The following is a 27,567-nucleotide window of genomic DNA, read 5'->3' as shown; positions in this document are numbered from 1 at the left end:
GTTCACCCATCAGATGTGATGTTCTAAAGAATGGTTGTGGTTGTTACTGCGCAACAATGTCATGTTGAATTATGAACAGTAGATCACCTGGTCTGTGTTCATGTGTTCTGTATAAAATTACTAAAGAAAATATACTGCATTTACTGTGAGTATATGTGACTACTGAAGTTGAAAGGTTTTGATAAAGGCTGGGATTGAGTTCATTACGCTGGACAGCTGACAATGCGGCTTTTAAATGAATGATGAAGCTGCACATGTAGGCTCCATTACCTTTAACAGGCTGGTTTGGAGCTGCTGGTGTTTACTTGTTGAGAGCCAATCTACCGTTAGCTACATCTCCAAATGGTGCTGCTCAATGATTCAATGGCAGCGTGTGAAATTATACCTGACAAGCTCTTACAGATGCAATTGAATAGGGAACTCTAGCCGACAGAGATCACATTTAAACATATTTTTATTTACAAATCAGGGCAGGCAGTGCATGCAGAATGGGTTAATTTAAATAATTAAATTTCTCCAATTTAAAGAAGTAATTTCATAGTCGCTTCCACACCTTTGGTTCAACATCATCATCACAGTCCAACATCCAATAATCATTACATGTACTGAGGACCTCAATCATCAAGCCACTAAGTGTAAAAATACTCTACGTTGCGATTGTTGTTTCCTAATCTTAACAGAACCATACACCTGCATCTGGATTAACGACAAATAAATCCATCCGTAAAGCCAATGGGGAGTGTGTGTGTGCTGTACTGTCCATCTCTCCTTGTGTTCTAGTAGTAGGCCTCTCTGATCTTGGCCTGTAGTGTGTCGCAGGTCTTCTTGGCGTCTCCCAGCAGCATGGATGTGTTGGGCTTGTAGAAGATGGGGTTGTCTACAGCAGCATAGCCCACACCCATGGTCCTCTTCATCACAATCACCTACAGTACAGGGAGGGGAACGGGTGAGACAATGGCTAACATCACGTTTTATATTCCTCTTCCCACCGGAGACCGGGGTTTGATCCCCATGTCCACCCTTCCTCCCACTTGCCTGTCTCCCCCTCTGTTTCCAACTGTCTAAATCGGGTACGGAAGTACTATTTGAGAAGGTCCGGTCACACAAATTTCCTACGCGGAAAAGGTCCATATATTGTCATTTATCGGCGTAGTAACAAACCCCCACCTCACAACCCCAAACGGTTCACACCCCTCTTGTTGGCAGAGAGAAAAATGTGCAGCTAATTTCCTGCAATTCTACACATTTTGCCGTGTTCATATGATACCAGGGGTCAAGGCCCGAATAAAAAAAATAAAAAATGTTTGGGACCCGCATTCTGTATTGACCCTATTCTGGGTCCGGATTTGAACCACAGTCCACCTGTTGAGTATGGCTGGTGGAAATAAAGTGTCAGAATTATATATATTTGTAACTAGTCCCAGAGCCCCTTCATCACAATCCCCTACAGAGGAACAGAAGTATGACAGTGCACTTCACAAGCTCATTTTATGCTCTACCTGTGAGAGCCCTTGTCACCCAAAGCGTAGGAGTGCTTAGTCCTCAACACTGGAGAACAACAAGGCCATATTATGCATCCTTCCTTCCGTAAACCAGTGAGAGGGCCCTGTACTAATACTCTTACACTATCTTCTTCCTTCCCTACCTGTTTGGACTTCCAGACCTCCAGGACTGGCATGCCAGCGATGATGGAGTTGGGGTCCTCCTGGGCTGCTGAGTTCACTGTGTCATTAGCACCCACCACCAGTGTCAGGTCCGTCTCTGTGGGACACACACACCAGACATTCAGTAAAACCAGTAGAGACCCTGGCGGAACTATGGATGGACCCAGCCAGGCAGCGCTACAAACACAACCAAGTGTCTGAGGGATGCCTGCTGGTTGTTATGATCAAATCGATTAAACAAAAATATAAAAACGCAACATGCAACAAATTCAACGATTTTACTGAGTTACAGTTCATAGAAGGAAATCAATCAATTTAAATAAATTCATTAGGCCCTAATCTATGGACTTCACATGAATGGGCATTGGCGCAGCCATGGGTGGGCATAGGCCCACCCACTTGGGAGCCAGGTCCACCCACTGGGGAGCCAAGCCCAGCCAAATAGAATGAGTTTTTCCCCACAAAAGGGCTTTATTACAGACAGAAATACTCCTCAGCACCCCCCCTCAGACGATCCTGCAGCTGAAGAAGCCGGATGTGGAGGTCCTGGGCTGGCGTGGTTACACGTGGTCTGCCAAATTCTCTAAAACTACGTTGGAGGCGGCTTATGGTAGAGAAATAAACATTACATTTTCTGGCAACAGCTCTGTTGGACATTCCAGCAGTCAGCATGCCAATTGCACACACCCTCAAAAGTTGACACATCTGTGGCATTGTGTTGTGTGACAAATTTTAGAGTAGCCTTTTACTGTCCCCAGCAGAAGGTGCACCTGTGTAATGATCATGCTGTTTAATCGTTTAATCAGCTTCTTGAAATGCCACACCTGTCAGGTGGACAGATTATCCTGGCAAAGGATAAATGCTCACTAACAGGGATGTAAACTAATTTATGCACAACATTTTTGAGACATAAGCCTTTTGTGCGTATGGAACATTTCTGGGATCTTTTGTTTCAGCTCATGAATAATGGGACCAACACTTTACATGTTGCGTTTATATTTTTGTTAAGTATATTGATCAGTGTGAGTGTGAGTGTTCTGACCTTTGAAGTCCTCATTGATCTCATCCATCTCCAGAACCACGTCATATGGAACTCCAGCCTCAGCCAGGAGCACGTTCAGCTGGCCGGGCATACGACCTGCCACAGGGTGGATACCAAACCTAGAGACACACGTGCACACAAACACGCAGAAAAACACGCACACGCATTAATAATGTCTACATGCAATCCCTCAGTCAGTCAGGGCTTAACAGCTTTGCTCTGTATTTGGAGAATAAAGATGTTTTCCACTAAAGCTTTTAGACCCAGATGTGTTTTGTCTTCCTTGAACATAAGAGGTGACCTGCCAGTGTTCCTGACCAGGAAATTCAAGATGGTCAGTAGGATAAGTAAAACTAACTGGAAATAATGTTATTTTAGAACTCAGACTAATACAGAAAGATATCGTTATCTCACTCTGTGACAGGAGGTCTGATGGTACCCAACTAAAATAAAGGACAGTGAAAGAGGGATATGAGAGAGAGAGAGAGAGAGAGAGAGAGAGAGAGAGAAAGAGGGATGATTGAGAAGAGAGGGATGATTGAGGAGACAGAGAGAGGGATGATTGAGGAGAGAGAGAAAGAGGGATGATTGAGGAGAGAGAGAAAGAGGGATGATTGAGGAGAGAGGGATGATTGAGGAGACAGAGAGAGGGATGATTGAGGAGAGAGAGAAAGAGGGATGATTGAGGAGACAGAGAGAGGGATGATTGAGGAGAGAGAGAAAGAGGGATGATTGAGGAGAGAGGGATGATTGAGGAGAGAGGGATGATTGAGGAGAGAGGGATGATTGAGGAGACAGAGAGAGGGATGATTGAGGAGAGAGAAAGAGGGATGATTGAGGAGACAGAGAGATGTATTGTGAGGACCTACCTGACAGTCTTGCCCTGCTCTACCAGCATCTTCACCATGTCAGCGATGGGGTACTGTGCCTTAGCCGCACACAGACCCCAACCTACACACACAGACACTAGTGTTATAAGCAGACCCCAACCTACACATCACAGTATCACTGTACGTTAAGTTAAAGTTTTACTGTTAAAGGTAGACTCAGCGACGCACGAAGTAAACAGAATATCGGGCCGATTTCCACAACTAAGAGTGTTGAAGCACGAGGCTAAACCTCTCCACTGTTTTGGTCCCGTAGCTACCATGCTGTAGCAGTCGCGCATATACTCTGTGTGACTGTGTGAGAGCAAGGTCTTGCATCATGCTCATCTTAATATCTGCGATGCTGCTCGTGGCAACGTCATAACGCTGAGTCTACATTTAATGTGTTTGATGTTTCAGGTTGATGTGACCTTTTCCAAGACATAGTCGAGAAATATAATGTCGACCAGATAAGCGATAGAGGTAACTTAATGACCAGATAAGCGATAGAGGTAACTTAATGACCAGATAAATGATAAAGGTAACTTTATGCAGAGGTTATTCATGGAAGACTAAAAACAGAAGTGAGTAAGGTCTGTTTGAAACAATTTGTTCTCATCTCCTCTCCTGACCAAGGCTATAGTATCCCCTCTTACCCCTCCTCTCTCCCAATATTCACCTCCTCTTTCCCCATTTCGCCCTCTCTTCTTCCCCTCATCCCCCCCCCCCCCCCTACTCTCTTCTCCCCCTCCAACTCTCCCTCATCTTTCCCCCCCTCTTCTCCCCCTCCAACTCTCCCTCATCTTTCCCCCCCCTCTTCTCTCCCTCCAACTCTCCCCCCCTCTCTTCCCTCTTTACCCATTCTCTTCCATCTCTCCTCTCTCCCTTCTGTCTTAAATCATAGGATTTCTACCGTCTGGGGGGTGTGCGTGCGAGGAAACCCCTTTCCCCTGCCTGTAAGTGTTATGGGTGGGGGGTTATGTGTGTGTGTGTGTGTTATGGGCGGGGGGTTATGTGTGTTTGTGTTATGGGCGGGGGGAGTTATGTGTGTGTGTGTGTTATGGGTGGGGGGTTATGTGTGTGTGTGTGTGTTATGGGTGGGGGGGGTTATGTGTGTGTGTGTGTGTTATGGGCGGGGGGTTATGTGTGTTTGTGTTATGGGCGGGGGGGGTTATGTGTGTGTGTGTGTTATGGGTGGGGGGTTATGTGTGTGTGTGTGTGTTATGGGTGGGGGGTTATGTGTGTGTGTGCTATGGGGCGGGGGGTTATGTGTGTGTGTGCTATGGGGCGGGGGGTTATGTGTGTGTGTGTGTTATGGGCGGGGGGGTTATGTGTGTGTGTGCTATGGGCGGGGGGTTATGTGTGTGTTATGGGCGGGGGGTTGTGTGTGTGCTATGGGGCGGGGGGTTATGTGTGTGTGTGTGTGTTATGGGCGGGTGGTTATGTGTGTGTGTGTTATGGGCGGGGGGTTATGTGTGTGTGTGTTATGGGCGGGGGGTTATGTGTGTGTGAGTTACACAGGTTCCTCTAGCACGCATGACCTCTTCTTCACCCCCCCTCCCATGGGTCTGTCTAATGCCTGCCTGATTAACTCTGTCCAGGGTTATCAGCGTACTGGGTAGAGGTGTGTGTGTGTTCTGATACTGGGTAGAGTTGAGAGGTGAGCGGTGAGAGGCCAGTGCTGTATGTTGATTAAACAACTAATCAACTTCGTTTGGAACAAATCCCCCTGACCTTTAACCCTCTGACCCCTGGGCCACTGTAGTCTTCTATACTACCGGTTAACTCAGAGGTCTGTCTGACTGCCTGCCTGGCGGACAAGCTAGCTCCGCTTCACAGGGACATAGACAAACCACACCCTCTACTGGACATTCCCTGTACCTGTCTGTCAGGCTCCAATACAGATGTTATGCTAGGTTTCATTACAACCCCTCTATGCTAGATCCTACATATACTACATTTTCTTATCTGGTAGTAGAGTTCAGCCTGGGGAGGAGAGCAGAACACAGACAGAGACATATAGAGATACATGACTCAGCACACAACCCTCCTACAGTGATGAACACTGATACACAGGTGTGTTACATCAGACTACCTCTGAACCCTTCCCAGAACATGCCTGTTGTGCGCACGCATGATTGCATTTGTGCTGCGTGTGTGTTTGTGTCTGTGTGTACCTGGTGTGATGATGATGCTGTTGGCCTCTTTGATGAGTTCGATGGACTGGTCCACGTTGACCTCTGTGTGGGTGCCCGTGATCTCCATGGGTTTCCCCCCCGCCGTGGAGCTGGTACCAAACCCTCCCAGGATCACGTTGGGCAGGGAACGGTTCATTGCCTAGAAAGAGCGTTGTGTACCCAGGATTAAATACAACATTTATATAATATCGTATCTCTATGGGGAAGGCGCCAAATCTTTTGACGAATTCCAAAAACATCATTCCTGTAAAAAAAATCTCAAACTGCAAGAGCAAAACTAAGATGACAAGGCTGCCTGACTGGCAGGTGAGTGTGTGAGTGAGAGAGAGAGGCTGAGAGAGTGAGTGTGTGTGAGTGAGAGAGAGAGGCTGAGAGAGTGAGTGAGAGAGAGAGAGGCTGAGAGAGTGAGTGTGTGTGAGTGAGAGAGAGAGGCTGAGAGAGTGAGTGTGTGAGTGAGAGAGAGAGGCTGAGAGAGTGAGTGTGTGAGTGAGAGAGAGGGGCTGAGAGAGTGAGTGTGTGTGTGAGTGAGTGCGTGTGTTTAGCAGTACTCACCACACACATGATGTAGGAGAGGATAGCACCCGAGGAGCCAATGAGAGCTCCTACGATGGTCATGAGGTTGTTGTCCAATAGGAATCCCTCGGCACACAGCGCCCAACCAGAGTAGGAGTTGAGCACAGTGATGACCACGGGCATGTCAGCGCCCCCGATGGCCATTGTCAGGGTTACGCCCTACAAGAACACAATCACCGTCAGGACACTCTTCACAGTCACCAATAGGGTTGCAAAATTCCAAGGTTTTCCAGAAATCCTAGTTGGAGGATCCCTGGATTTCCTGCTTATTCCCCACTGATTCCAGTAATCTTCCAACCTGGATTTCTGGATAATCTTCCAACCTGGATTTTTGGGAAAGTTACTAGAATCTTGGAACTCTCTCCATCAAACCGGGAACATTCCCAGAACATTAGCTAAGATTCCCATTAAGTTCTAGTTCGTTTTTGATCTAACATTAGGATGATAACATCCCAAAATCATTCAAAGAAAGTTATTTTGTATTTATTTGTTATGTTTTAAATGAAATATTCTTGGAATGTATTCCTAACATTCACAAACATGTTGTGCACAACATCTGTAATAACCACCACAGAACATTCCCCAAACGTTCTCATTAGGTTTCCTGGTAAGGAAATAACAATGCACCTGTACTGTTTTTAGAACATACTGCCACAACGAAATATGAGAGCAATGTTCTTGCAACATCAGGCACATTTTTTATACAAACATTGTATAATCATCAGCACAACTGGACCGTTTTTGTGTTATGAGAGCATTTGCTACAACCTAATGACTGTTCTGGAAACTTTTACAGAGCCAATTTTGGTTTGCTGGGTAGTCACTAGATAAACCCCTCACAGAATTTGTATGATACTGTGTTATTTCCTGTAGATCAGGTGTAGGCAACTAGATTAAGACGTGGGCCCATTTTTGTTGGAGCGAATGGGCCGGAAAACAATTATAATAATTTTTACACTGCAAATTGATCTTAACTAAGCCCAAAAAGAGATTGTATTTGAAAATAACAATAATTTCATACCTTGATTGACTTGAGACACGATCACGTCTCTTTTTTTATTTGTGGGAATACTTGGGAAGAGATTCTCAATTAAACATATTTTTTGAAGAATTCCTGGTTATTTTTTGAAATGTTGAAATTTTTACTAAAAACATCCGGGGGGCCCAAAAAAATTAACTATGAAATAAATAAACAACACTCGGGGGCCAGTTTTGGCCCACGGGCCGCCTGTTGCCGACCCCTGCTGTAGATTGTTTAGCCTTTATCAAGGTCAGTCCCACCAACATTGTTGAGTGTCATTTTTCTTATTCTGATTAGAGCTGAATAACACTATTGGTCATTGCCGGTGTTTCTTCACCATGTCTGTATAAAACATTGCAGCTTTAGCCATGTTCTCACCATGATGGTGGAAAGTCCAGACACTCCAACCAGACAGCCCATGCCAGTAGCGTAGTCGGTACTGAGCATGAAGGGAATCATACCGCCGACAGATGCCGTCATCAAACCGGCGTTCATCATGTGACGCCCCGGCAACATCAGCGGGGCGGAGTTCAGAACGCCTGACAGGAGGGAATACAGAACAATATTCACAATACTGCACACGGAACTCGGAATTCAAAACTCTGAACTTGGAACTGGGAATTTATCATTCTGAACTGGAAATTGGGAACAGAGAGAGGCGGAATGGAGCAGGGAATCCTGGGTATGTCTACCTCTGCTAAGCTTCCCAGTAAAGCAAGAAAAATAATCAAGCATCCCAGAAAAGTTTTAAAAATAGCCCACGTTAACATATGTAGCTTAAGAAACAAGGTGAGTGAAATCAATAATTTGCTTGTAACAGATGACATTCATATTCTGACAATCTCTGAAACTGACTTAGATAATATATTTGATGATACAGTGGTAGCAATACAAGGTTATAACATTTACAGAAAATACAGAAATGCCAATGGGGGCGGTGTTGCGGTCTATATTCAGAACCACATTCCTGTAAAGCTTAGAGAGGATCTCATGTTAAATACTGTTGAAGTAATATGGCTACAGGTTCACCTACCTCACCTAAAGCCCATTCTGGTAGGAAGCTGCTTTAGACCACCAAGTGCTAAAAGTCAGTATCTGGATAACATGTGTGAAATGCTTGATAATATATGTGATATCAATAGAGAGGTATACTTTCTGGGTGATTTAAATATTGACTGTCTTTCATCAGGCTGCCCACTCAAGAGAAAGCTTCAAACTGTAACTAGTGCCTGCAACCTGGTATCAGTCAACCTACCAGGGTAGTTACAAACAGTACAGGAATTAAATCATCAACATGTATTGATCATATCTTTACTAATGCTGCAGAAATTTGTTTGAAAGCATTATCCTAATCCATCGGATGTAGTGATCACAATATAGTAGCCATATCTAGGAAAACCAAAGTTCCACAGGCTGGGCCTAATATTGTGTATAAGAGGTCATACAAGAAGTTCTGTAGTTATTCCTATGTTGTTGATGTGAAGAATATTTGTTGGTCTGTGGTGTGTAATGACGAGCAACCAGACGCTGCACTTGACACATTTATGAAATTGCTTATCCCAGTTACTAATAAGCATGCACCCATTAAGAAAATGACTGTAAAAACTGTTAAATCCCCGTGGATTGATGAGAAATTGAAAAATTGTATGGTTGAGAGGGATGAGGCAAAAGCGATGGCAAATAGGTCTGGCTGTACAACCGATTGCCAAACGTACTGCAAATTGAGAAATCATGTGACTAAACTGAATAAAAAGAAGAAACGACACTATGAAACAAAGATAAATGACATTAAGAATGATTTAAAAAACGCTTTGGAGTACCTTAAATGAAATGTTGGGCAAAAAGGCAAACTCAGCTCCATCATTCATTGGATCAGATGGCTCATTCATTACAAAACCCACTGATATTACCAACTACTTCAATTATTTTTTCATTGGCAAGATTAGCAAACTTAGGCATGACATGCCAGCAACAAACGCAGACACTACACATCCAAGTATATCTGACCAAATTATGAAAGACAAGCATTGTAATTTTGAATTCCGTAAAGTAAGTGTGGAAGAGGTGGAAAAAGTATTATTGTCGATCAACAATGAAAAGCCACCGGGGTCTGACAACTTGGATGGAAAATTACTGGAGGATAATGGCAGACTATATTGCCACTCCGATTTGCCATATCTTAAATTTAAGCCTACTAGAAAGTGTGTGCCCTCAGGCCTGGAAGTAAGCAAACGTTATTCCCCTACCTAAGAATAGTAAAGCCCCCTTAACTGGCTCAAATAGCCAACCAATCAGCCTGTTACCAACCCTTAGTAAACTTTTGGAAAGAATGGTGTTTGACCAGATAAAATGCTATTTCACAGTAAACAAATTGACAAGACTTTCAGCACGCTTATAGGGAAGGACATTCAACAAGCACAGCACTTACACAAATGACTGATGTTTGGCTGAGAGAAATTGATGATAAAAAGATTGTGGGGGCTGTTTTGTTTTTGTTTTGACATTAAATCGATTATAGTCTAATGATGGAAAAACGTATGTGTTTTGGCTTTACTCCCCCTGCTATATTGTGGATAAAGAGTTACCTGTCTAACAGAACACAGAGGGTGTTCTTTAATGGAAGCCTCTCCAACAAAATCCAGGTAGAATCAGGAATTCCCCAGGGCAGCTGTCTAGGCCCCTTACTTTTTTCAATCTTTACTAACGACATGTCACTGGCTTTGAGTAAAGCCAGTGTGTCTATGTATGCAGATGACTCAACGCTATACACGTCAGCTACCACAGTGACTGAAATGACAGCAACACTTAACAAAAGAGCTGCAGTTAGTTTCAGAATGGCTGTATTTGGGACAAATCATTTACTAAACCCTAAACCTCAACTAAATCTTGTAATGAATAATGTGGAAATTGAGCAAGTTGAGGAGACTAAATTGCTTGGCGTAATCCTGGATTGTAAACTGTCGTCATGGTCAAAACATATTGATACAACAGTAACTAGGATGGGGAGAAGTCTGTCTATAATAAAGCACTGCTTTGCATTCTTAACAGCACTATCAACAAGGCAGGTCCTACAGGCCCTAGTTTTGTCGCACCTGGACTACTGTTCAGTCGTATGGTCAGGTGCCACAGTGGGACTTAGGAAAATTGCATTTGGCTCAGAACAGGGCAGCACGGCTGGCCCTTGGATGTACACAGAGAGCTAACATTAATAATATGCATGTCAATCTCTCTTGGCTCAAAGTGGAGGAGAGATTGACTTAATCACTACTTGTATTTGTGAGAGGTATTGACATGTTGAATGAACCGAGCTGTCTGTTTGAACTACTGGCACACAGCATACCCATGCATACCCCACAAGACATGCCAGAGGTCTCTTCACAGTCCCCAAGTCAAGAACAGACTATGGGAGGCGCACAGTACTACATAGAGCCATGACTACATGGAACTCTAATCCACATCAAGTAAATTTGATTATTTTTTAAACAGATACAAATCCCCCTTATGGAACAGCAGGGAGTGTGAAACAACACAAACATAGACACATGCATACAAACACACAATAACATACGCACTATACACACGTAAACATGGATTTTATGTTAGATATATGTGGTAGTAGAGTAGAGGCCTGAGGGCACACACTTAATATGTTGTGAAATCTGTTATGAATGTATTGTAATGTTTTTAAAATGTATAACTGCCTTAATTTCGCTGGAATAAATACAAATGTCATTGATTAGAGTGAGGGGGTGAAGGCCAGGTGGGGGGTTGTATTGATATATCACATTGATTAGAGTGAGGGGTGGAGGCCAGGTGGAGTGTTGTATTATACTGATAACAGACCACAGATCTGGCAGGGACTCCTGCCTTCAGTCTGTCTCTCATTACCAGTGATCACACAGGGAACAGAGAACTGCCAGTTTCTAATCGCAATAGATAGACAGACAACCATTTCTCATATGTGGGCCAGAAGGACTTCCCTCCTTAGAGAAGCAGCCCCCCCCAACTTAAGGAAAATATTCACCCATTTTGAATGCTATATTGTTTTTGTGCATCTTTGTGTGATGTTCTATCGATTCCCTAGGTCATTTCATGTTTTCATGTGTATCTGAGTTATTGGCTTTCAAAGCACGCAGAAATTCAGCCGGTATGACGTAGAATTGTGATAACGCTGCTCTCACTACCCTGGAAGTTAATAGGAATACGACTTTTAGATCGCAAAAACGTCTATCATACATGTCAGATTTCAATACTGGCCGAGGTCATAACTCTGGAGGTTGTCTTCTCTCGAATGAACCAGTGATCGTACCTCGAGAAATGTGTAATTTAACAGAGGGTCTAGCACATTTATTCTATTGGTCTTGCTCTTCAGTCCAGGGTGACTCCTAAATTGATAGTGCAGTTGGTATTATTGTGTGTAGCTAAGTTCGCTAGCTAGCTAGCCAACCCATATAGAGCATTGCATTGTGGATTTTGTAGTCTACTTGAGCTGCAACATATTTCCACAACAATTTTCACGTTTCTACCAACCTTATTATAATGACAAAATGAAACATTTGTTCCACAAAAAATATTGTTCTCACATAGTGTTATTTAACACAGTAAATTATAGGAATGAGGGGTTTTGGGTGGATTTTTCCTTTAACAACTGTTACCTTTCCCACATAGAATTCCTATAAAGCCTCCCGGCCCTTCCACTCTGTCAGGCACGCAATAATCAGCCATACACACAAACACACACACACCATCCTGGCCTGGATTTCCCATGGGATCTTGAGCTTTGGCTAGATCAAAGGAGGCAATCAGTACCACAGGACAGAGAGCTCAGAGTGTGTGCGTGTGTGTGTGTGTGTGTGTGTGTGTGTCTGTCTGTCTGCATTCACGTGTGTTAATGGCTGTCCACATTACCTTGCAGCTTGCCATATGCCACCAGTGACCCGCTGAAGGTGACCCCTCCGATGTATGTGCCGAGGTAGGCCACAGTCTTCACCATGTTGGCTGCAGGGTGCACGTCCAGGTGGGGATACTCGATCATGTACTCTGCCACACAGGTTAGCACTGCAGCCAGACCTACCAGGCTGTGGAAGGCAGCTACCAGCTGGGGGAGGTCTGTGATCTCAATACGCTTAGCAATGGTCAGACCTGGGGAAGCAGAGTAGCAGAGATTCAGAAACACGCAGTGGGGCACAGGGGAAAACACAGACACCTTCAGTTCTATATACAGTTGAAGTCTGAAGTTTACATACACCTTAGCCAAATTCACAATTTCTGACATTTAATCTGAGTAAAAATTCCCTGTCTTAGGTCAGTTAGGATCACCACTTTATTTTAAGAATGTGAAATGTCAGAATAATAGTAGAGAATTATTTATTTCAGCTTTTATTTGTTTCATCACATTCCCAGTGGGTCAGAAGTTTACATACACTCAATTAGTATTTGGTAGCATTGCCTTTAAATTGTTTAACTTGGGTCAAACGTTTTGGGTAGCCTTCCACAAGCTTCCCACAATAAGTTGGGTGAATGTTGGCCCATTCCTCCTGACAGAGCTGGTGTAACGGAGTCAGGTTTGTAGGCCTCCTTGCTCGCACACGCTTTTTCAGTTCTACCCACACATTTTCTATAGGATCGAGGTCAGGGCTTTGTGATGGCCACTCCAATACCTTGACTTTGTTGTCCTTCAGCCATTTTGCCACAACTTTGGAAGTATGCTTGGGGTCATTGTCCATTTGGAAGAACCATTTGCGACCAAGCTTTAACTTCCTGACTGATGTCTTGAGATGTTGCGTCAATATATATACATAATTTTCCTTCCTCTTGATGCCATCTATTTTGTGAAGTGCACCAGTCCCTCCTGCAGCAAAGCACCCCCACAGCATGATGCTGCCACCCCCGTGCTTCACGGTAGGATGGTGTTCTTCGGCTTGCAAGCATCCCCCTTTTTCCTCCAAACATAACGATTGTCATTATGGCCAAACAGTTCTATTTTTGTTTCATCAGACCAGAGGAAATTTCTCCAAAAAGTACGATCTTTGTCCCCATGTGCAGTTGCAAACCGTAGTCTGGCTTTTTTATGGCAGTTTTGGAGCAGTGGCTTCTTCCTTGCTGAGCGGCCTTTCAGGTTATGTTGATATAGGACTTGTTTTATTGTGGATATAGATACTTTTGTACCCGTGTCCTCCAGCATCTTCATAAGGTCCTTTGCTGTGGTTCTGGGATTGATTTGCACTTTTCGCACCAAAGTACGTTCATCTCTAGGAGACAGAACGCATCTCCTTCCTGAGCGGTATGACGGCTGCGTGGTCCCATGGTGTTTATACTTGCATACTATTGTTTGTACAGATGAACGTGGTACCTTCAGGCGTTTAGAAATTGCTCCCAAGGATGAACGAGACTTGTGGAGGTCTACAATTACTTTTCTGAGGTCTTGGCTGATTTCTTTTGATTTTCCCATGATGTCAAGCAAAGAGACACTGAGTTTGAAGGTAGGCCTTGAAATACATCCACAGGTACACCTCCGATAGGCTAATTGACATAATTTGAGTCAATCAGAAGCTTCCAAAGCCATGACATCATTTTCTGGAATTTTCCAAGCTGTTTAAAGGCACAGTCAACTTAGTGTATGTAAACTTCTGACCCACTGGAATTGTGATACAGTGAATTATAAGTGAAATAATCTGTCTCTAAACAATTGTTGGAAAAATTGCTTGTGTCATGTACAAAGTAGAGGTCCTAACCGACTTGCCAAAACTAGTTTGTTAACAAGAAATTTGTGGAGTGGTTGAAAAACGAATTTTAATGACTCCAACCTAAGTGTATGTAAACTTCCGACTTCAACTGTAAGTACTGAGGCTGTAGGTCCTAGCAGTTGATTTGGAATTCAGTCACAAAAAAAAACTGCCCTGAATCTCTGAAGGTGACCAAATGTATAAGACCCTTTCTATGGAAGTATTTTCTCCTAGTCTCACAGTGCTTCACATAGAGTTGGACTAACTCCTAGTGCTACAACATACTGTATTTGGTGGAAAGGCAACCATCTGTACTGAATTACTTTTGTATTCATATTGGACATTAACATAAAAAGTAACAGAATAGTCTGGAGGCACGCTCTAAACAGTGTTGTCAAAAACCCTAATAAAATAAGAGCTAGTTTTCTCTAAAGGATAATATTACTAATCTAAGACTGCATTAACACACGCCCTGTTTGTGTGTGTATGCATGTCCGACAGCTGCCAGGGCCTAACAGAATAATAACATCATTCATCATAACACACCACTCCTAAAGTACACACACACACACACAACTACTAAGTACACTCTGATGCCTTGAAGATATCAGAACATGTTATTTCTCTAAATCTAGACAGCATGATGGATGGTCCATCATAGTTTTAATAATTCACACTCATTTTTCAAAGACTTCAGAAATAAGATGCAAAGTCGATAACATGTAAAAACATGAATCATGGTTTTATACGCTTTTAAACAAATGTGGAATGGTGTTTGAGATCAGATATTTCTAGACTTTTCTGCCTGTGTTTTCCAGACCAAAATTCTCATCACCAATGGCAGAATGAAAAGTTCAGAGGTAGAAACATGGCATCTAGCTGGAAAAGTTGACTTTATATGGGCCTGTTTCCTGGAAATGGATTAAGCCTATGGTCTTGGAGGAAGGGCCTACATACCCAGTGTTCTTCCGGTGGCTATGGGCTTTTTAGTTTCCATTTGGATCATATGGTATTTTTAGATGTTTAAACGCACTTTCAATACATTTTGATTAGATTTGACATGGTATGTATCTGTATATGGCTGTGTGGTGTAGCAGGTCTACGTACCCAGGGTTCCTCCGGTGGCCATGGCAGCACTCATCTGTGCCAGCAGCTCAGGAGAGGGCTTCAGGGAGCCAAGGGTGGCAGCGATGCCCCCTGCTACCCCCATCATGCCCAGGGCATTACCCAGACGACTGGTGCCCTGTGAAGACAGCCCTGCCAATGCTCCCACACAGCACATACCAGACCCCAGGTACATCATCTGGAACACACAAAATATAACACATTCTAACACAACACCGCCACAAAGCACATACCAGGCCCTTTGTACATCATCTGGAATACACAGTGTTACACAATGCAATACACCTACACAACAAAGTACAATGTAACAACACAGATAGCACATCCTAACCCCAGGTAGTTACATCATCTGTAGAACAGCACTTCAACAACAACAATAACAGCACATCAGTGTCACCTGCTCGATGTGGAAGCCAGCAGCCACAGAGGCCCCGTAGCCTCCTATGAAGACTCCTATTGGCAGACCGTACAGGTAGTTGTACTCTGGAGGGTCTGTAGGACGCTTAAACATGTCCAGCATCCTCTGGGTGATCATGAAACCACCTGGGAGGACAGAGAGAGACAGTGAGTGAGTGACTGAGTGTGTGACTGAGTGAGTGTCGTGTGTGTGCCGGACCTGCGATGTTGATGGAGGAGACGAAGGCTGCAGCCAGAGCCAGGCTCTCGGGGAAGGAGGAGGGGTGGAGACCTCCCCCCATCAGGACCAGACCACCCACAGCAGTCAGACCTGCCATGGGGAGAGAAGACAACACATGTTCACACACCTTGTTCATTCAAAGTCCAGGTGCTTGAAGGAGTAAAGTAATTGAATAATGTAACAGTTTCTGCAGGGGTTTCTTAGAGGGAGAAAAACACAGGGCTTTATTACACTATACAGCTCAATACTACAGACACACCACATATGGAGAATAGTGTGTCATTTGACCATTACCTACTGACACACCAGGGTCATATTCACTAGACACCAAACAGCTGAAAACTGATCGAATCGAGGAGGAACTGCCGAAACGTGTCCAATAAAAGCTTGTTTTTCCATTGCAAAGCGTTTTGCTACATTTTGCTAAGGTGTGCACGAATGAATACGACCCATCAGTGAACCTGTTTGAGCCCTGACCTCTTACCTGAGATGGCATTGGTGACGGACATGAGTGGTGAGTGGAGGGCGGAGGTAACGCCCCACACCGTGTGGTATCCCACAATGCCGGCCAGGCCGAAGGTGGTGACCATCTGGGTGAAGGCTGCGTTGGGCGCTGCCAAGCCCAGAGCCAGACATGTGGAGAGACCTGGGGACAGGAGAGGTCAGCAGAGAGGGAGGGATTTAGGGCATGTGTGTGTGTGTGTGTGTGTGTGTGTGTGTATGTGCGTTGTGAGTGTGTGTCTGACCTGCGGTGTAGACACCAGCGTTGGTCAAGGTCTTCTGGAAGGGTGAGACCACAGCTGCCTTCTCTGCCGCTAGCTCTGCTACACTCTTCTGTTTGACTAGAGCGGCTGGGGGCTGTGTCTTAGGTTGGGGGGACGGGAACAGGTTCTTGCCCTCCTGGAGATGTGACAAACACAATGTGAGAGATACACTATATAAGAAAACACACAAGATGAGAAATACACAAAATGACAAATCCACAACAGTAGAGGAATACACACATTGAGAAACACGTGAGCAATTGAGGTTATTGTTAGAAATGGAGGGATCATGTCATGGATTTAATTGGAATATTTTCTTTTTTTTAAGTGAGTTTCTATGGCATGCAAGGTTGAAAATAAGACACTGACCGATCATGTGCCAGTTGAGGTGTCTTTTATCTGTCTACCTAAGGAACCTGAGTAACAACCACGGGGATATAACGATGGAACATAGCAACCGAGAAAAATCCACATTTAAATAGCATGAATAATTCTTTGTTTAATACGTGGTAAGGTGATACGCCTTGTGCTTTCTCTGCCTCTAGTCTGCCATAAACACTGTCAAAGTGTCAAAACTGTCAAATCAAGACATTCCTGGAAAAGTGCATTTAAAAAATATATTTCATAACAAGCATTCCTGTTTCTCACGTAAGCTGTGCTATGTGCAGCCAGCTGGGTTCCAGCTCTGAGAAACCATAGCAGGGTGGCTTATGGGTCATGGTGACGCTTCACTCAGAATTCACAGCCTGCGTCCCAAATGGCACCCTATTCCCTATATAGTGAACTACTTTTGACCAGGGCCCATAGGGTGCCATCTGGGAGGCAGAGAAAGTCTGAGCATGATGGGACGTGGACTCTTCGACTCATTCAACAGATAAGATCTGACTAACTTTGATTTTGGAGTGAAATATCACGTTTAAACCTCCCTGCTTTCTTCAGTGTCAGTGTGACTGATTCACCTACTTTGGAGACACTTTACTTATTGTGTCGATTAAAACAAAACCGAATCCAACGTTTCCACGGGAGAAGACAGCGTTTGCACCCACAAGTTGACGGGCAAAAATTACTGCCAACCTCAAGAGACATCTGAAAGAGAGTCCTCACAATATATACGCTCAGGTAATAACAGACTGATAATGCTAGTTAGTTAGTTACTACTTATGACAAAACTTTTCCAATACAGCTACAGTATGTCAAAGAGTGTGATTTATCATCTGCTGCAGAGTAATGTGTTCTTCTGCCAATCTGGCTGTTGGGAAAATAATCATGCGATAGGATGTTATGCAGAACAATCTGTTGGTAGGACAAGGTTATGTATGTTTGTGCACATGGAAGTCAGTGATGTATGTTTACTATAGGTTAATGAGGCAATACAAATGTGATGTGACTAAAATGTGACTCAATTGAAAGGGCATTTAGTTGACTAAAATGGCCCACTGTTTTCGTCATTTTGACAATAACTAGACTAAATCATTATTCAAATGACAAAAATGTGACTTAATTATATTTTAGTCCAAATGACTAAGACTAGACTAAATAAATAAAAAATGAGTACCAAAATTAACAGACATATACTACATACAGTATTCAATAGAGACACATACTACATACCTGCATGACCATGGTTCCTCTGATGACGTGGTCCAGTGTCCCGTGGTCAAACTCTTCTTTGGGCTCAAAATGGAAGTAGTCTTTGTCTGGGCTGATGGTGATATTCAGAATGAGAATCATACATTAATATATCACATTTATATACTGTACCACCTTTATCAAACTCCAATCCTTTTAGGACTTGACCAGGAACAACTCAGGGTATGGGTACGTTTAGGAAGGAGAGACGACGACATGTTAGTACAATTTTAAAAACCTAGATAGTGGGAACGTGTTTTATTATTTGTGAAAACCCCTCTCTTCCAAGTCGAGATGGTGTCTTATAAGAGACTGAGTCCAGAGGAAGTCCAGTTCTCCAACGCTGCTGCTTCAGAGGAGCCTCCTGCACAGGATATGGTGGAGGTGAAGGACCCAGAGGAGACAGAGCGCCCCCTGCTGCCTCGGAGGCTCTCATGTTCTGCCACCACGGCACTTATCTCCCTGGGCTCCCTGCTGCTCCTGATCTGTGGCGTCTGGCTTCTGGGGACCATCTTCTGGCTCCACGCCCCATCCAACAACGTCCCCCACAGGGCCCCGCCGCCCAGGGTCTCCCCAGGGAAGGGTGGGGGAGATGGGGGTAGAGCCCTACCAGAGCCCCAGGCTTGTGGAGTGGTCCCAGAGGCCTGGAGGTTTGACTGCTACCCAGAGAGAGGGGTGGTGGTGACCAGGGAGTTGTGTGAGGCGAGGAACTGTTGCTTCATCCCAGCCTCCTCTTCCTCCTCCTCCACCGCCCCGGGGAGGAATGGTGTCCCCTGGTGTTTCTACCCCCCTGGGTTCCCCTCCTACTCCCTGGTGTCTGTTAACAGCACAGAGTTGGGCCAGTCAGGAACTCTGGTGAAGGCAGTGAAGACCTACTACCCTGAAGATATTCTGACCCTACAGCTGGAGGTCCTCTATGAGACGGACCACAGGCTCCGAGTCAGGATCACCGACCCGTCTGAGTCGCGGTTCGAGGTGCCAATCACCGTGCCCAATGCCACAGAGAAGGCTTCTAGTCCCGCCTACTCTGTGGAGCTGTCCAATGAGCCGTTTGGCATCATCGTTAAGAGAACTTCCTCAGGAGCTGTGCTCCTCAACACCACGGTAGCGCCTCTGTTCTACTGTGACCAATTCCTCCAGCTGTCCAGCAGTCTGTCCAGTCAGTACGTCTATGGCCTGGGAGAGCACCGCTCCTCCTTCCTACACGATGTCCACTGGAACACTCTCACCATGTGGGCTAGAGACGCACCGCCCATGGAGCTGACTAACCTGTATGGGGCTCATCCCTTCTACCTGGCCATGGAGGAAGGAGGGACGGGGACAGCACACGGATTCTTCCTGCTCAACAGCAACGCTATGGACGTGGCCCTCCAGCCGGGCCCTGCCATCACCTGGCGTACCATTGGTGGGATCCTGGACTTCTACGTCTTTCTGGGTCCCGATCCGGCCTCTGTGATTGGACAATATCTGGAGGTCGTAGGTTACCCCTCCATGCCAGTCTACTGGGCGTTGGGTTACCATCTCTGTCGCTGGGGTTACGGAGGTAGCAATGGCACCTGGGACGTCGTCAAGAACATGAGGAATTATGGAATACCCCAGGATGTGCAGTGGAATGATATAGACTACATGGACCGTAGTCTAGACTTCACCTTTGACCCCGCGGCCTTCCCGACCCTGCCTGACATGGTGAAAGACCTGCACAGCCACGGACAACGTTATGTCATGATATTGGACCCAGGTATCAGCAGCGTCCAGCCAGAAGGAGGGTACTGGCCGTATGACGAAGGTCTGAGGAAAGGAGTCTTCATCAAACACACAGACGGAAGCACACTCATCGGGAAGGTGTGGCCAGGTCTGACAGCGTTTCCTGATTTCTCTGATCATGTGACCCATGAGTGGTGGTACGACAACCTCAAGAGGTTCCACGACAAAGTTCCCTTCGACGGACTCTGGATTGACATGAACGAGCCGTCTAACTTCGTGGACGGGTCGACCGTTGGTTGTCCTGACAACAAGCTGGAGAACCCTCCATACACACCTGGTATATTAGGAGGGTTGTTGAGGGCTAAGACGCTGTGTGCCTCTGCTGTCCAGAAGACCTCGTCTCACTACAACATGCACAGCCTGTATGGACTTCTAGAAGCTAAGGCGTCTGCCTGTGCCCTGAAGCGTATGTTAGGGAAGAGAGCGTTTGTGATCTCTCGCTCCACCTTCCCAAGTCAAGGCCGATACTCTGGACACTGGCTAGGAGACAACAGGAGTCACTGGAAGGACATGTACACCTCTATAGCAGGTATGTTAACCTTTAACCTCCTGGGTGTTCCCCTGGTGGGGGCTGATATCTGTGGCTTCAGTGAACAGACTGAGGAGGAGTTGTGTGTTCGCTGGACACAGCTAGGAGCCTTCTACCCTTTCACACGCAACCACAACGCTATCGACCAGAGGCCTCAGGACCCTCCAGCATTCAGCCCTCTGGCCCGTTCAGCCATGAAACAGTCTCTCCTGCTACGCTACTCTCTCTTCCCTCTGCTTTACACACTGTTCCACCGTGCACACACACACGGACACACCGTCGCTCGCCCTCTGCTGTTCGAGTTCCCCAAGGACGTGAGAACGTATGGGATAGACAGACAGTTCCTATGGGGGAAGAGTTTGATGGTGACACCAGTATTAGATCCAGGTGTGGACTATGTAGTGGGCTACTTCCCCCAGGGACTCTGGTACGACTACTATACGGGTGATTCTATCCGTAGTAAAGGAGAAGAGTTGAGACTCAAGGTTCCTCTAGATCACATCAACCTTCACCTGAGAGAAGGAGCTGTCGTACCTACACAGCGTCCCAACACCACCCTGTTTGTGAGCAGTGGTCAGCCGCTCCACCTGGTGTCCAGTCTGTCTGAAGACGGCTCAGCCAGAGGAGAGCTGTTCTGGGACGACGGAGAGAGCATCGACACCTTCGAAACCGACCAGTACGCTCACATAGTGTTCACTGTGGTCAAGAACACGATGACATCGGAGGTGCTGCACGACCACGTGGAGGCTTCCTACATCACAGTGGAAACAGCCTCCTTCTATGGCGTGAAGGCGGAGCCTACCAGGGTCACGGTCAACTCCCAGGATGCTGCATTCACCTACAGAGCCAATCAGGTGTTGACCGTAACAGACCTAGGACTGAACCTCAGCCAGAACTTCACCATCAGTTGGATCTAACAGGTTTTTCCCAAAAATGGGAATTCTGACCTTGGGGAATGTTCAGGTTTTCCTTCCCTGACGGTCTCCGCTGCTTTACTCCCTATATATGTGACCTAAACGGCACCCTATTCCCTATATAGTGTACTACCAGGGCTCGGGTCAAAAGACGTTGTTCCCAAGTATCCCCACGCATAATAGACATGGGATTGTATACAAATATAAGCAAGGTTTGAAATATTATATCTGTTTGGGGGCTTCTTGCAGTCAAATACAGTCTACAAATGGGCGGCAGGTAGCTTAGTGGTTAAGAGCGTTGTGCCAGTAACCGAAAGGTCGCTGGTTCTAGTCCCCGAGCCGACTAGGTGAAAAATCTGTCGATGTGCCCTTGAGCAAGGCACTTAACCCTAATTGCTCCTGTAAGTCGCTCTGGATAAGAGCGTCTGCTAAAAAACAAAAAATGTAAATGTAATGTTCTAATCCCCGAGCCGACTAGGTGAAAAATCTGTCGATGTGCCCTTGAGCAAGGCACTTAACCCTAATTGCTCCTGTAAGTCGCTCTGGATAAGAGCGTCTGCTAAATGACGTAAATGTAAATGTAAATGTAAAGGGTATGTGAGGCTATAACAAAGGACAGGTGTTTTTCCTGGTCAGATAATGTGATTGGTCCTAGGGAAAACTACTGTCCCTGTCCATGTCTAGTAGCATAATAAATTGTCTATCTATCCACCCACCCATCCACCCATCCATCCACCCACCCATCCATCCACCCATCCATCCACCCATCCATCCACCCGTCTCTCTACCTGATGGCCTTGAGCAGTTTGAGCACATTGTTGGAGTACAGGGTGCTGGCCTGGGTGGGCATACGGCTGGGCAGGTCTGTGAAGCCGATGTGTGTCACACCCTGAGGAGAAACACACACAGCTCTCAGTTACACACACAAACTCCAACTATACACACACTAGGTACAGTATTATTCTTCCAGACCTGAGCTGGTCTCCTCACCTTGTGTACGTGCAGCTCTCCAGGCTTGGTGGTCTCAATGTTTCCTCCAGCCTCAGCAGCCAGATCCACCACCACAGAGCCATCCTTCATAGACTCCACCATCTCTGTCTTGATCAGGATGGGAGCTCGCTTACCTACAGACAGAGAGGGCATAGTCACGGATCATTATAGAAAGGGAAATGATTAGGATAGAAAGAGTGGAATGATATTGATAGAGAAGGGATGGAGAGACGTAGGAGAGAAACAGAAAGAGAGAACAAGCAGACAGAGTATGAATTAATGAATGAGATACTGAATGAATGAATGAATGTTCACCTGGGATGAGAGCAGTACTGATGAGGATGTCCACATCTTTACACTGCTTGGCAAACAGCTCCATCTCAGCTGCAATGAACTCTGGGGACATCTCCTTGGCGTAACCTCCAAGACCGTCCCCGGACTCCTTAATGTGCACCTCCAAAGGCTCCGCCCCAAACGACTTAAACTGTTCCAGAGCTGCTGGTCTGAGAGTGGATACAAAACATCGTAGAACATCACCATCATCAATACTGTACCTGGTATCGAAGACTAACTACAGCTCATCTGGTACTGTAGCTGACCTGGTATTAAAGCTTCTGACTGCAACTCACCTGGTATTAAAGCTTCTGACTGCAACTCACCTGGTATTAAAGTCTGACTGTAGCTCACCTGGTATCGAAGCCTCTGACGATAGCTCCCATAGACTTCGCAGCTCCAGCTGCAGCCAAACCAGCCACTCCACCTCCGATGACCAGGACCTGGAAGTGTTAACAAGATAGCGGTCAGAGATACAGCGACGTTATATTGATCACACGGACTCTGCAGTGCAGTCCAGATGTTCAGTTTTGACAGGTTAGTCAAAATGCTATAATATAGTTAATGCTCTGAGATGTCACAGTTGTTCAGTTTTGACAGGTACATTCACATTGATCTAGTTGATATAACTGCTATAGAAGGACTTACCTTGGCTGGGGGGACTTTCCCTGCTGCTGTGATCTGACCAGTGAAGAATCTGCCAAAGTGGTTAGCAGCCAGAACAACTGCCTTGTACCTGCAGGACACACACACAGTTCTATGAACACGTTCAACAAGCTAAGACATATACGTTACTGTGTGTGTGTGTGTGTGTGTGTGTGTGTATGTATGTATGTATATATGCATTTGTGCATGCGTGGGTGTCTTGCATGTCTGCGTGCCTGCATCCATGTCTCTGTGCATGTCTCCCCTTACCCTGCAATGTTAGCCATGGAGCTGAGTGCATCGTAGCCCTGCGCGATGGTGACGCGGGGGACTTGATCCATGGCCAGCACGGTGGTCTGACTCTGGGCCAGCTTCTCCATGAGCTCAGGGTTCTGGGCTGGGTAGATGAAACTCACCAGGGTGGACTTAGGCTTCAGCATCTCTGACTCATGCTTCCCAGTAGCCTCGTTCAACACTGGAGCTCTCACCTGAAGAGAAAGGTCAAGAGAGAAGATGGGTCAGAGGTTACCGAGGGCTGTAGGATGGCCAACAATGTCTAAGAAATAGAAATGCTATATTTTGCTCTGTTTCCTCTACTAGCTCAAACTACCAGCAAGACTTTACCTGGTTTCACCAGTGCTATACTACACCTAACACATTGGCAGGGCAAAAGTCATTCCTCACTAAATTTGTTGTGCAAAACTCCCATTGACATACTATAAGTGTGAAGTATGGTTTACAATAAAGTTCCATTTCAACATGTGTCTATCTGAAGTTAGGATCTGGCCCTCAATAGATCATAACACATTTTGTTGTCTAACAGAAGGTTTGAGGGGATCTGCTTGAGCTAGGAGCTGTGTGGTATAACTTATCTGGATCTCATGATGAGTAGTTAATGGAATGCAAGATGATCTGTAGATCCATGATTCTGCACAAAGCTTTGCTCAGGCCGATCCTCTCAAAGATGTAACTCTGCGGCCCTGGGTTTAAATATACTCCCAGCCCAGTATTGACCACACTGAGTTTGAGTTTAGTTTGATTTCCATAGCCCAGTACTGACCTTGAGGACCAGGTCGGATCCGAAGGCCCCGTTAGTGTCTGTGATGGAGGCTCCAGCGTTTATGTACATTTGGTCAGAGAACTTAGCATGGTCTCCTGCTCCAGACTCCACCTGGACGTTGAAGCCCTGTTTGACGAGCAGCTCCACCCCCGCAGGGGACACAGCCACACGACGCTCATTCTTAAAGATCTCCTTAGGAACTCCTACCACCAGGTCCTTATACAGCCGTCCTGTATGGACACACACACAAGCTCATTATAACAAATACTTGAGGACAACAACACAAGGTACAACGCACCACGGGGAAAAACAATGGGCGTGATTTACACACACTGAATCAGTGCGCACACACACACACCTGTACAGATACATGAGTGGGAGACATGAGTATAGCATTACCATTAACAGCATGAAGAGTAACCCAATTCTGATTTCAGAAAACATTGCTGTTTGCCATTATCAAGACTAGTTGAGAATCTGGGAGAGACTGACAGGTTCAGGGTAAAAGAGGCTGCAGATGAGACTGTGGAAGAAGAGGCAGGGAGTGAGGCAGGCTGTAGTGTACTATGCTGTAGTGACTACTACTGTAGTGTGTGTAAGTTAGACTACAAGACAGTGTAGTTCTGCAGCGGAAAGTGTGCTGGGCCTGAGAGGCCGGTGGAGAGTCAGGTTTCACATATCAGTCCTTACACGGTGTGGTGACCTCCCCAGCACAGAGACATTATTAGCAGCTGGTTGGCTGCGAGCCAGTACCCACACCACGACGAGGCCTGCTCTGTCTCTCACACACACACACTCTCAGACACAGACCCAAACCCTGCTCCGCAAAACCCCCCAGTAACACACAAAACTCCCACAAACACACAACACACACCAGCACCGCTACCTCAGTCAGTGACAACACAGGGTAGTGTTTATAAAAAGTAGAAACGCCACAGAACAGCGGAATCCACATTTCACCTTTAACTGACCTCTCTTACATGTTCTCTTTGCAAGTTAGCACTAGAAAGTGGAGTTAGCCACGGTCAGGTTAGCATCCCACTGAAACGTTAGCTGAGTTGATTCACTGTCCTATTGTTTCCTATTTCAACAACTTCCCTAACAACCCCTATTCCAAACACAACCGTCGCTGCTCTGTGGGTGTTTTTCCACTGCTCCAGCCAGGGGAGAAAATGTCCTTAACTGAACTGCTGTTTAGTTTCCTAATGCCTTTAGTAGGACAGAGAGGGGAAGCTATAAAACTACAAGCAGCCAGGCCTAGACTGCCTACTGTGGCAAAAATACAGATAAGACAATTATAACAAGATAGAGTGTTAAGGAGTTGTTGTGTTTGTTAAGGAGTTCTAGTTGTGTGTGTGTTCTGTGTGTGTCCTACCTTTAGCAGGCTCACAGTTCCAGAGCTGTGGGAAGGTCCTGAAGGCCCGTCGGCCAGGTGTGTGGTGGCGAACACCTTGCTGGAGCAAGGTGACAGTGGAGCCGCAGCAGGAGACACAGCGCAGCAGAGAGGACATGGCTACTGCTGCTCAAGGACTGGCCTGTACCTGTAGCTCTACCTCTGGTCAACAGCTCCTAGAGACACAAACAGGTGTGTGTGTGTTACAGGTGGGGACGTCTTTTAACACTACGTCTGCTTGCTGCTTCTTCAGACGGGCCAGTTATCTTAACTGCCCCCGGAAAGTCCTGAACACACACACACACTTTCTTTTCAGCTGCTGGGCCTAGCGACGGCAGTGTGACATTTCAGCTGTGCAGGACAGGACACAGGGCTGGATACACACTAAACAAAGTTACGCGAGATCTGGAAATATGACTGTGTGGTTATGACAAGAACACTCCTGACTGCTGGGCTGGAGCATGGAACAGGGGAGGGGGTTGGGTGGGAGTAGGGACAGGAACAGAAAGGGTAGGGTAGGGGTAGAGGCTGGAGACATGCAGGCAGGCAGTAGATCTACATGCAGAAACTGGGGCAGAGAGAAAGAGGGATTATATCCACATGCCATGTTGTGGGTTAGCAGAGCAGAGGGCAGCAGCAGCTCAAAGGACACACACACAGCCTCTCTCTAATTCATTCATACACTCACTCTCTCTGCTGCTGTTGCACCATTGGAGTACAATTCAGACGGGGTGGAAAACTGGGACACAAGTCTCTATTACAACAACCTGTAGCTGTACATTTTTTCCATGCATGACTGTTGCATCCATATATGACATGCCTGTTGCTTGCATTCATTCCTGCAGGAATGAACAGAAAAGTTCAAGATAATTTTTTTTTATTAGGGTAGATACAAAAAGATTTCTTACAAACCTTCTGGTCGTTTTCGTCTCCGCAGGAAATCAGTTCCTGTTGCAGGTTTTATAAGTTATAACATACAGTAGGGAACTTTGTTTGGTCGGAACGACCTTCACTTTTTAATTTGGCGGCCGCACGAAGGGAAGTTTCGTTATCGTATGTTTATTGCCGCGTTCATATGCCAGTCGGAACTAGGAAACTCAAACATGTCAGACTTGCTAATTGGTTGAACGCGGCACGTGTATAACTACAACCAGTTAGCAAGTCAAATATTTCCGAGTTTCCTAGTTCTGACTATAAAATCAACGCTGCATATATCATTGACTATAAATAGAGACTATGCGAGTCTCTCATAACCACAATAATACCGCTGCAGGCTTACTTTCATTGAGATTTGGTGACATTAATGGAGAATGCTCTAAGGACTTTCTGTAATCAAAATCACTCCACAACATGTTTTTTTCATTAACTAGCTATATCCCCATCAATAATGTAATGTTGCACATAAGTTGTTTGCATATTGTTGTACACAAGATGACGCCAGTGAAACATGTTTTGAATGATAGGTTTATGTAGCTGAGCGACTGTGATAAAAACCAGGATTTTAAAGAGGCGGAAACTTCCGTGCATATGCTTCCAAGATGTTTCATCACTTGAAAGTTATTTATCAACTCTCGAGCAAATATTCTAGTATTTCCATTCTAATCAAACTACAATGTAAAATGATATCTGAATTATAATCCCTAATCAGATAACCCCCCCAAATCGACCAAGGGAACGCTTACTGTTGGCCATCTC

General features: G+C 45.6%; 2 protein-coding genes across 2 annotated transcripts; one reads left to right on the top strand and one right to left on the bottom strand.

Moving 5' to 3' along the window:
- Window positions 1–437: 437 nt before the first annotated feature.
- On the bottom strand, window positions 438–26,870 carry LOC311111578 (NAD(P) transhydrogenase, mitochondrial-like). The gene is made up of 23 exons (XM_084154336.1): window positions 26,785–26,870; window positions 25,855–26,048; window positions 24,480–24,709; window positions 23,690–23,907; window positions 23,423–23,510; window positions 23,129–23,217; window positions 22,757–22,944; window positions 22,442–22,575; window positions 22,240–22,340; window positions 18,227–18,317; window positions 16,598–16,751; window positions 16,336–16,497; window positions 15,831–15,941; window positions 15,612–15,757; window positions 15,197–15,392; window positions 12,273–12,506; window positions 7,743–7,903; window positions 6,323–6,502; window positions 5,750–5,909; window positions 3,576–3,657; window positions 2,707–2,825; window positions 1,646–1,761; window positions 438–923 (listed from the first exon to the last, which is right to left on the bottom strand). The coding sequence occupies exons 2-23, from the start codon at window positions 25,988–25,990 to the stop codon at window positions 777–779; spliced, it is 3,243 nt and encodes a 1,080-aa protein (XP_084010462.1). The 5' UTR covers window positions 25,991–26,048; window positions 26,785–26,870; the 3' UTR covers window positions 438–776.
- Window positions 18,460–21,543, top strand: LOC311111579 (lysosomal alpha-glucosidase-like). The gene has a single exon (XM_084154337.1). The coding sequence runs from the start codon at window positions 18,539–18,541 to the stop codon at window positions 21,452–21,454; it is 2,916 nt and encodes a 971-aa protein (XP_084010463.1). The 5' UTR covers window positions 18,460–18,538; the 3' UTR covers window positions 21,455–21,543.
- Window positions 26,871–27,567: the final 697 nt, after the last annotated feature.

The sequence above is a fragment of the Coregonus lavaretus genome, assembly GCF_964263955.1.
Source record: "Coregonus lavaretus genome assembly, chromosome: 37".
Classification (NCBI taxonomy): Eukaryota; Metazoa; Chordata; class Actinopteri; order Salmoniformes; family Salmonidae; genus Coregonus; species Coregonus lavaretus.
This window is presented reverse-complemented; position numbering and strand designations above follow the sequence as displayed.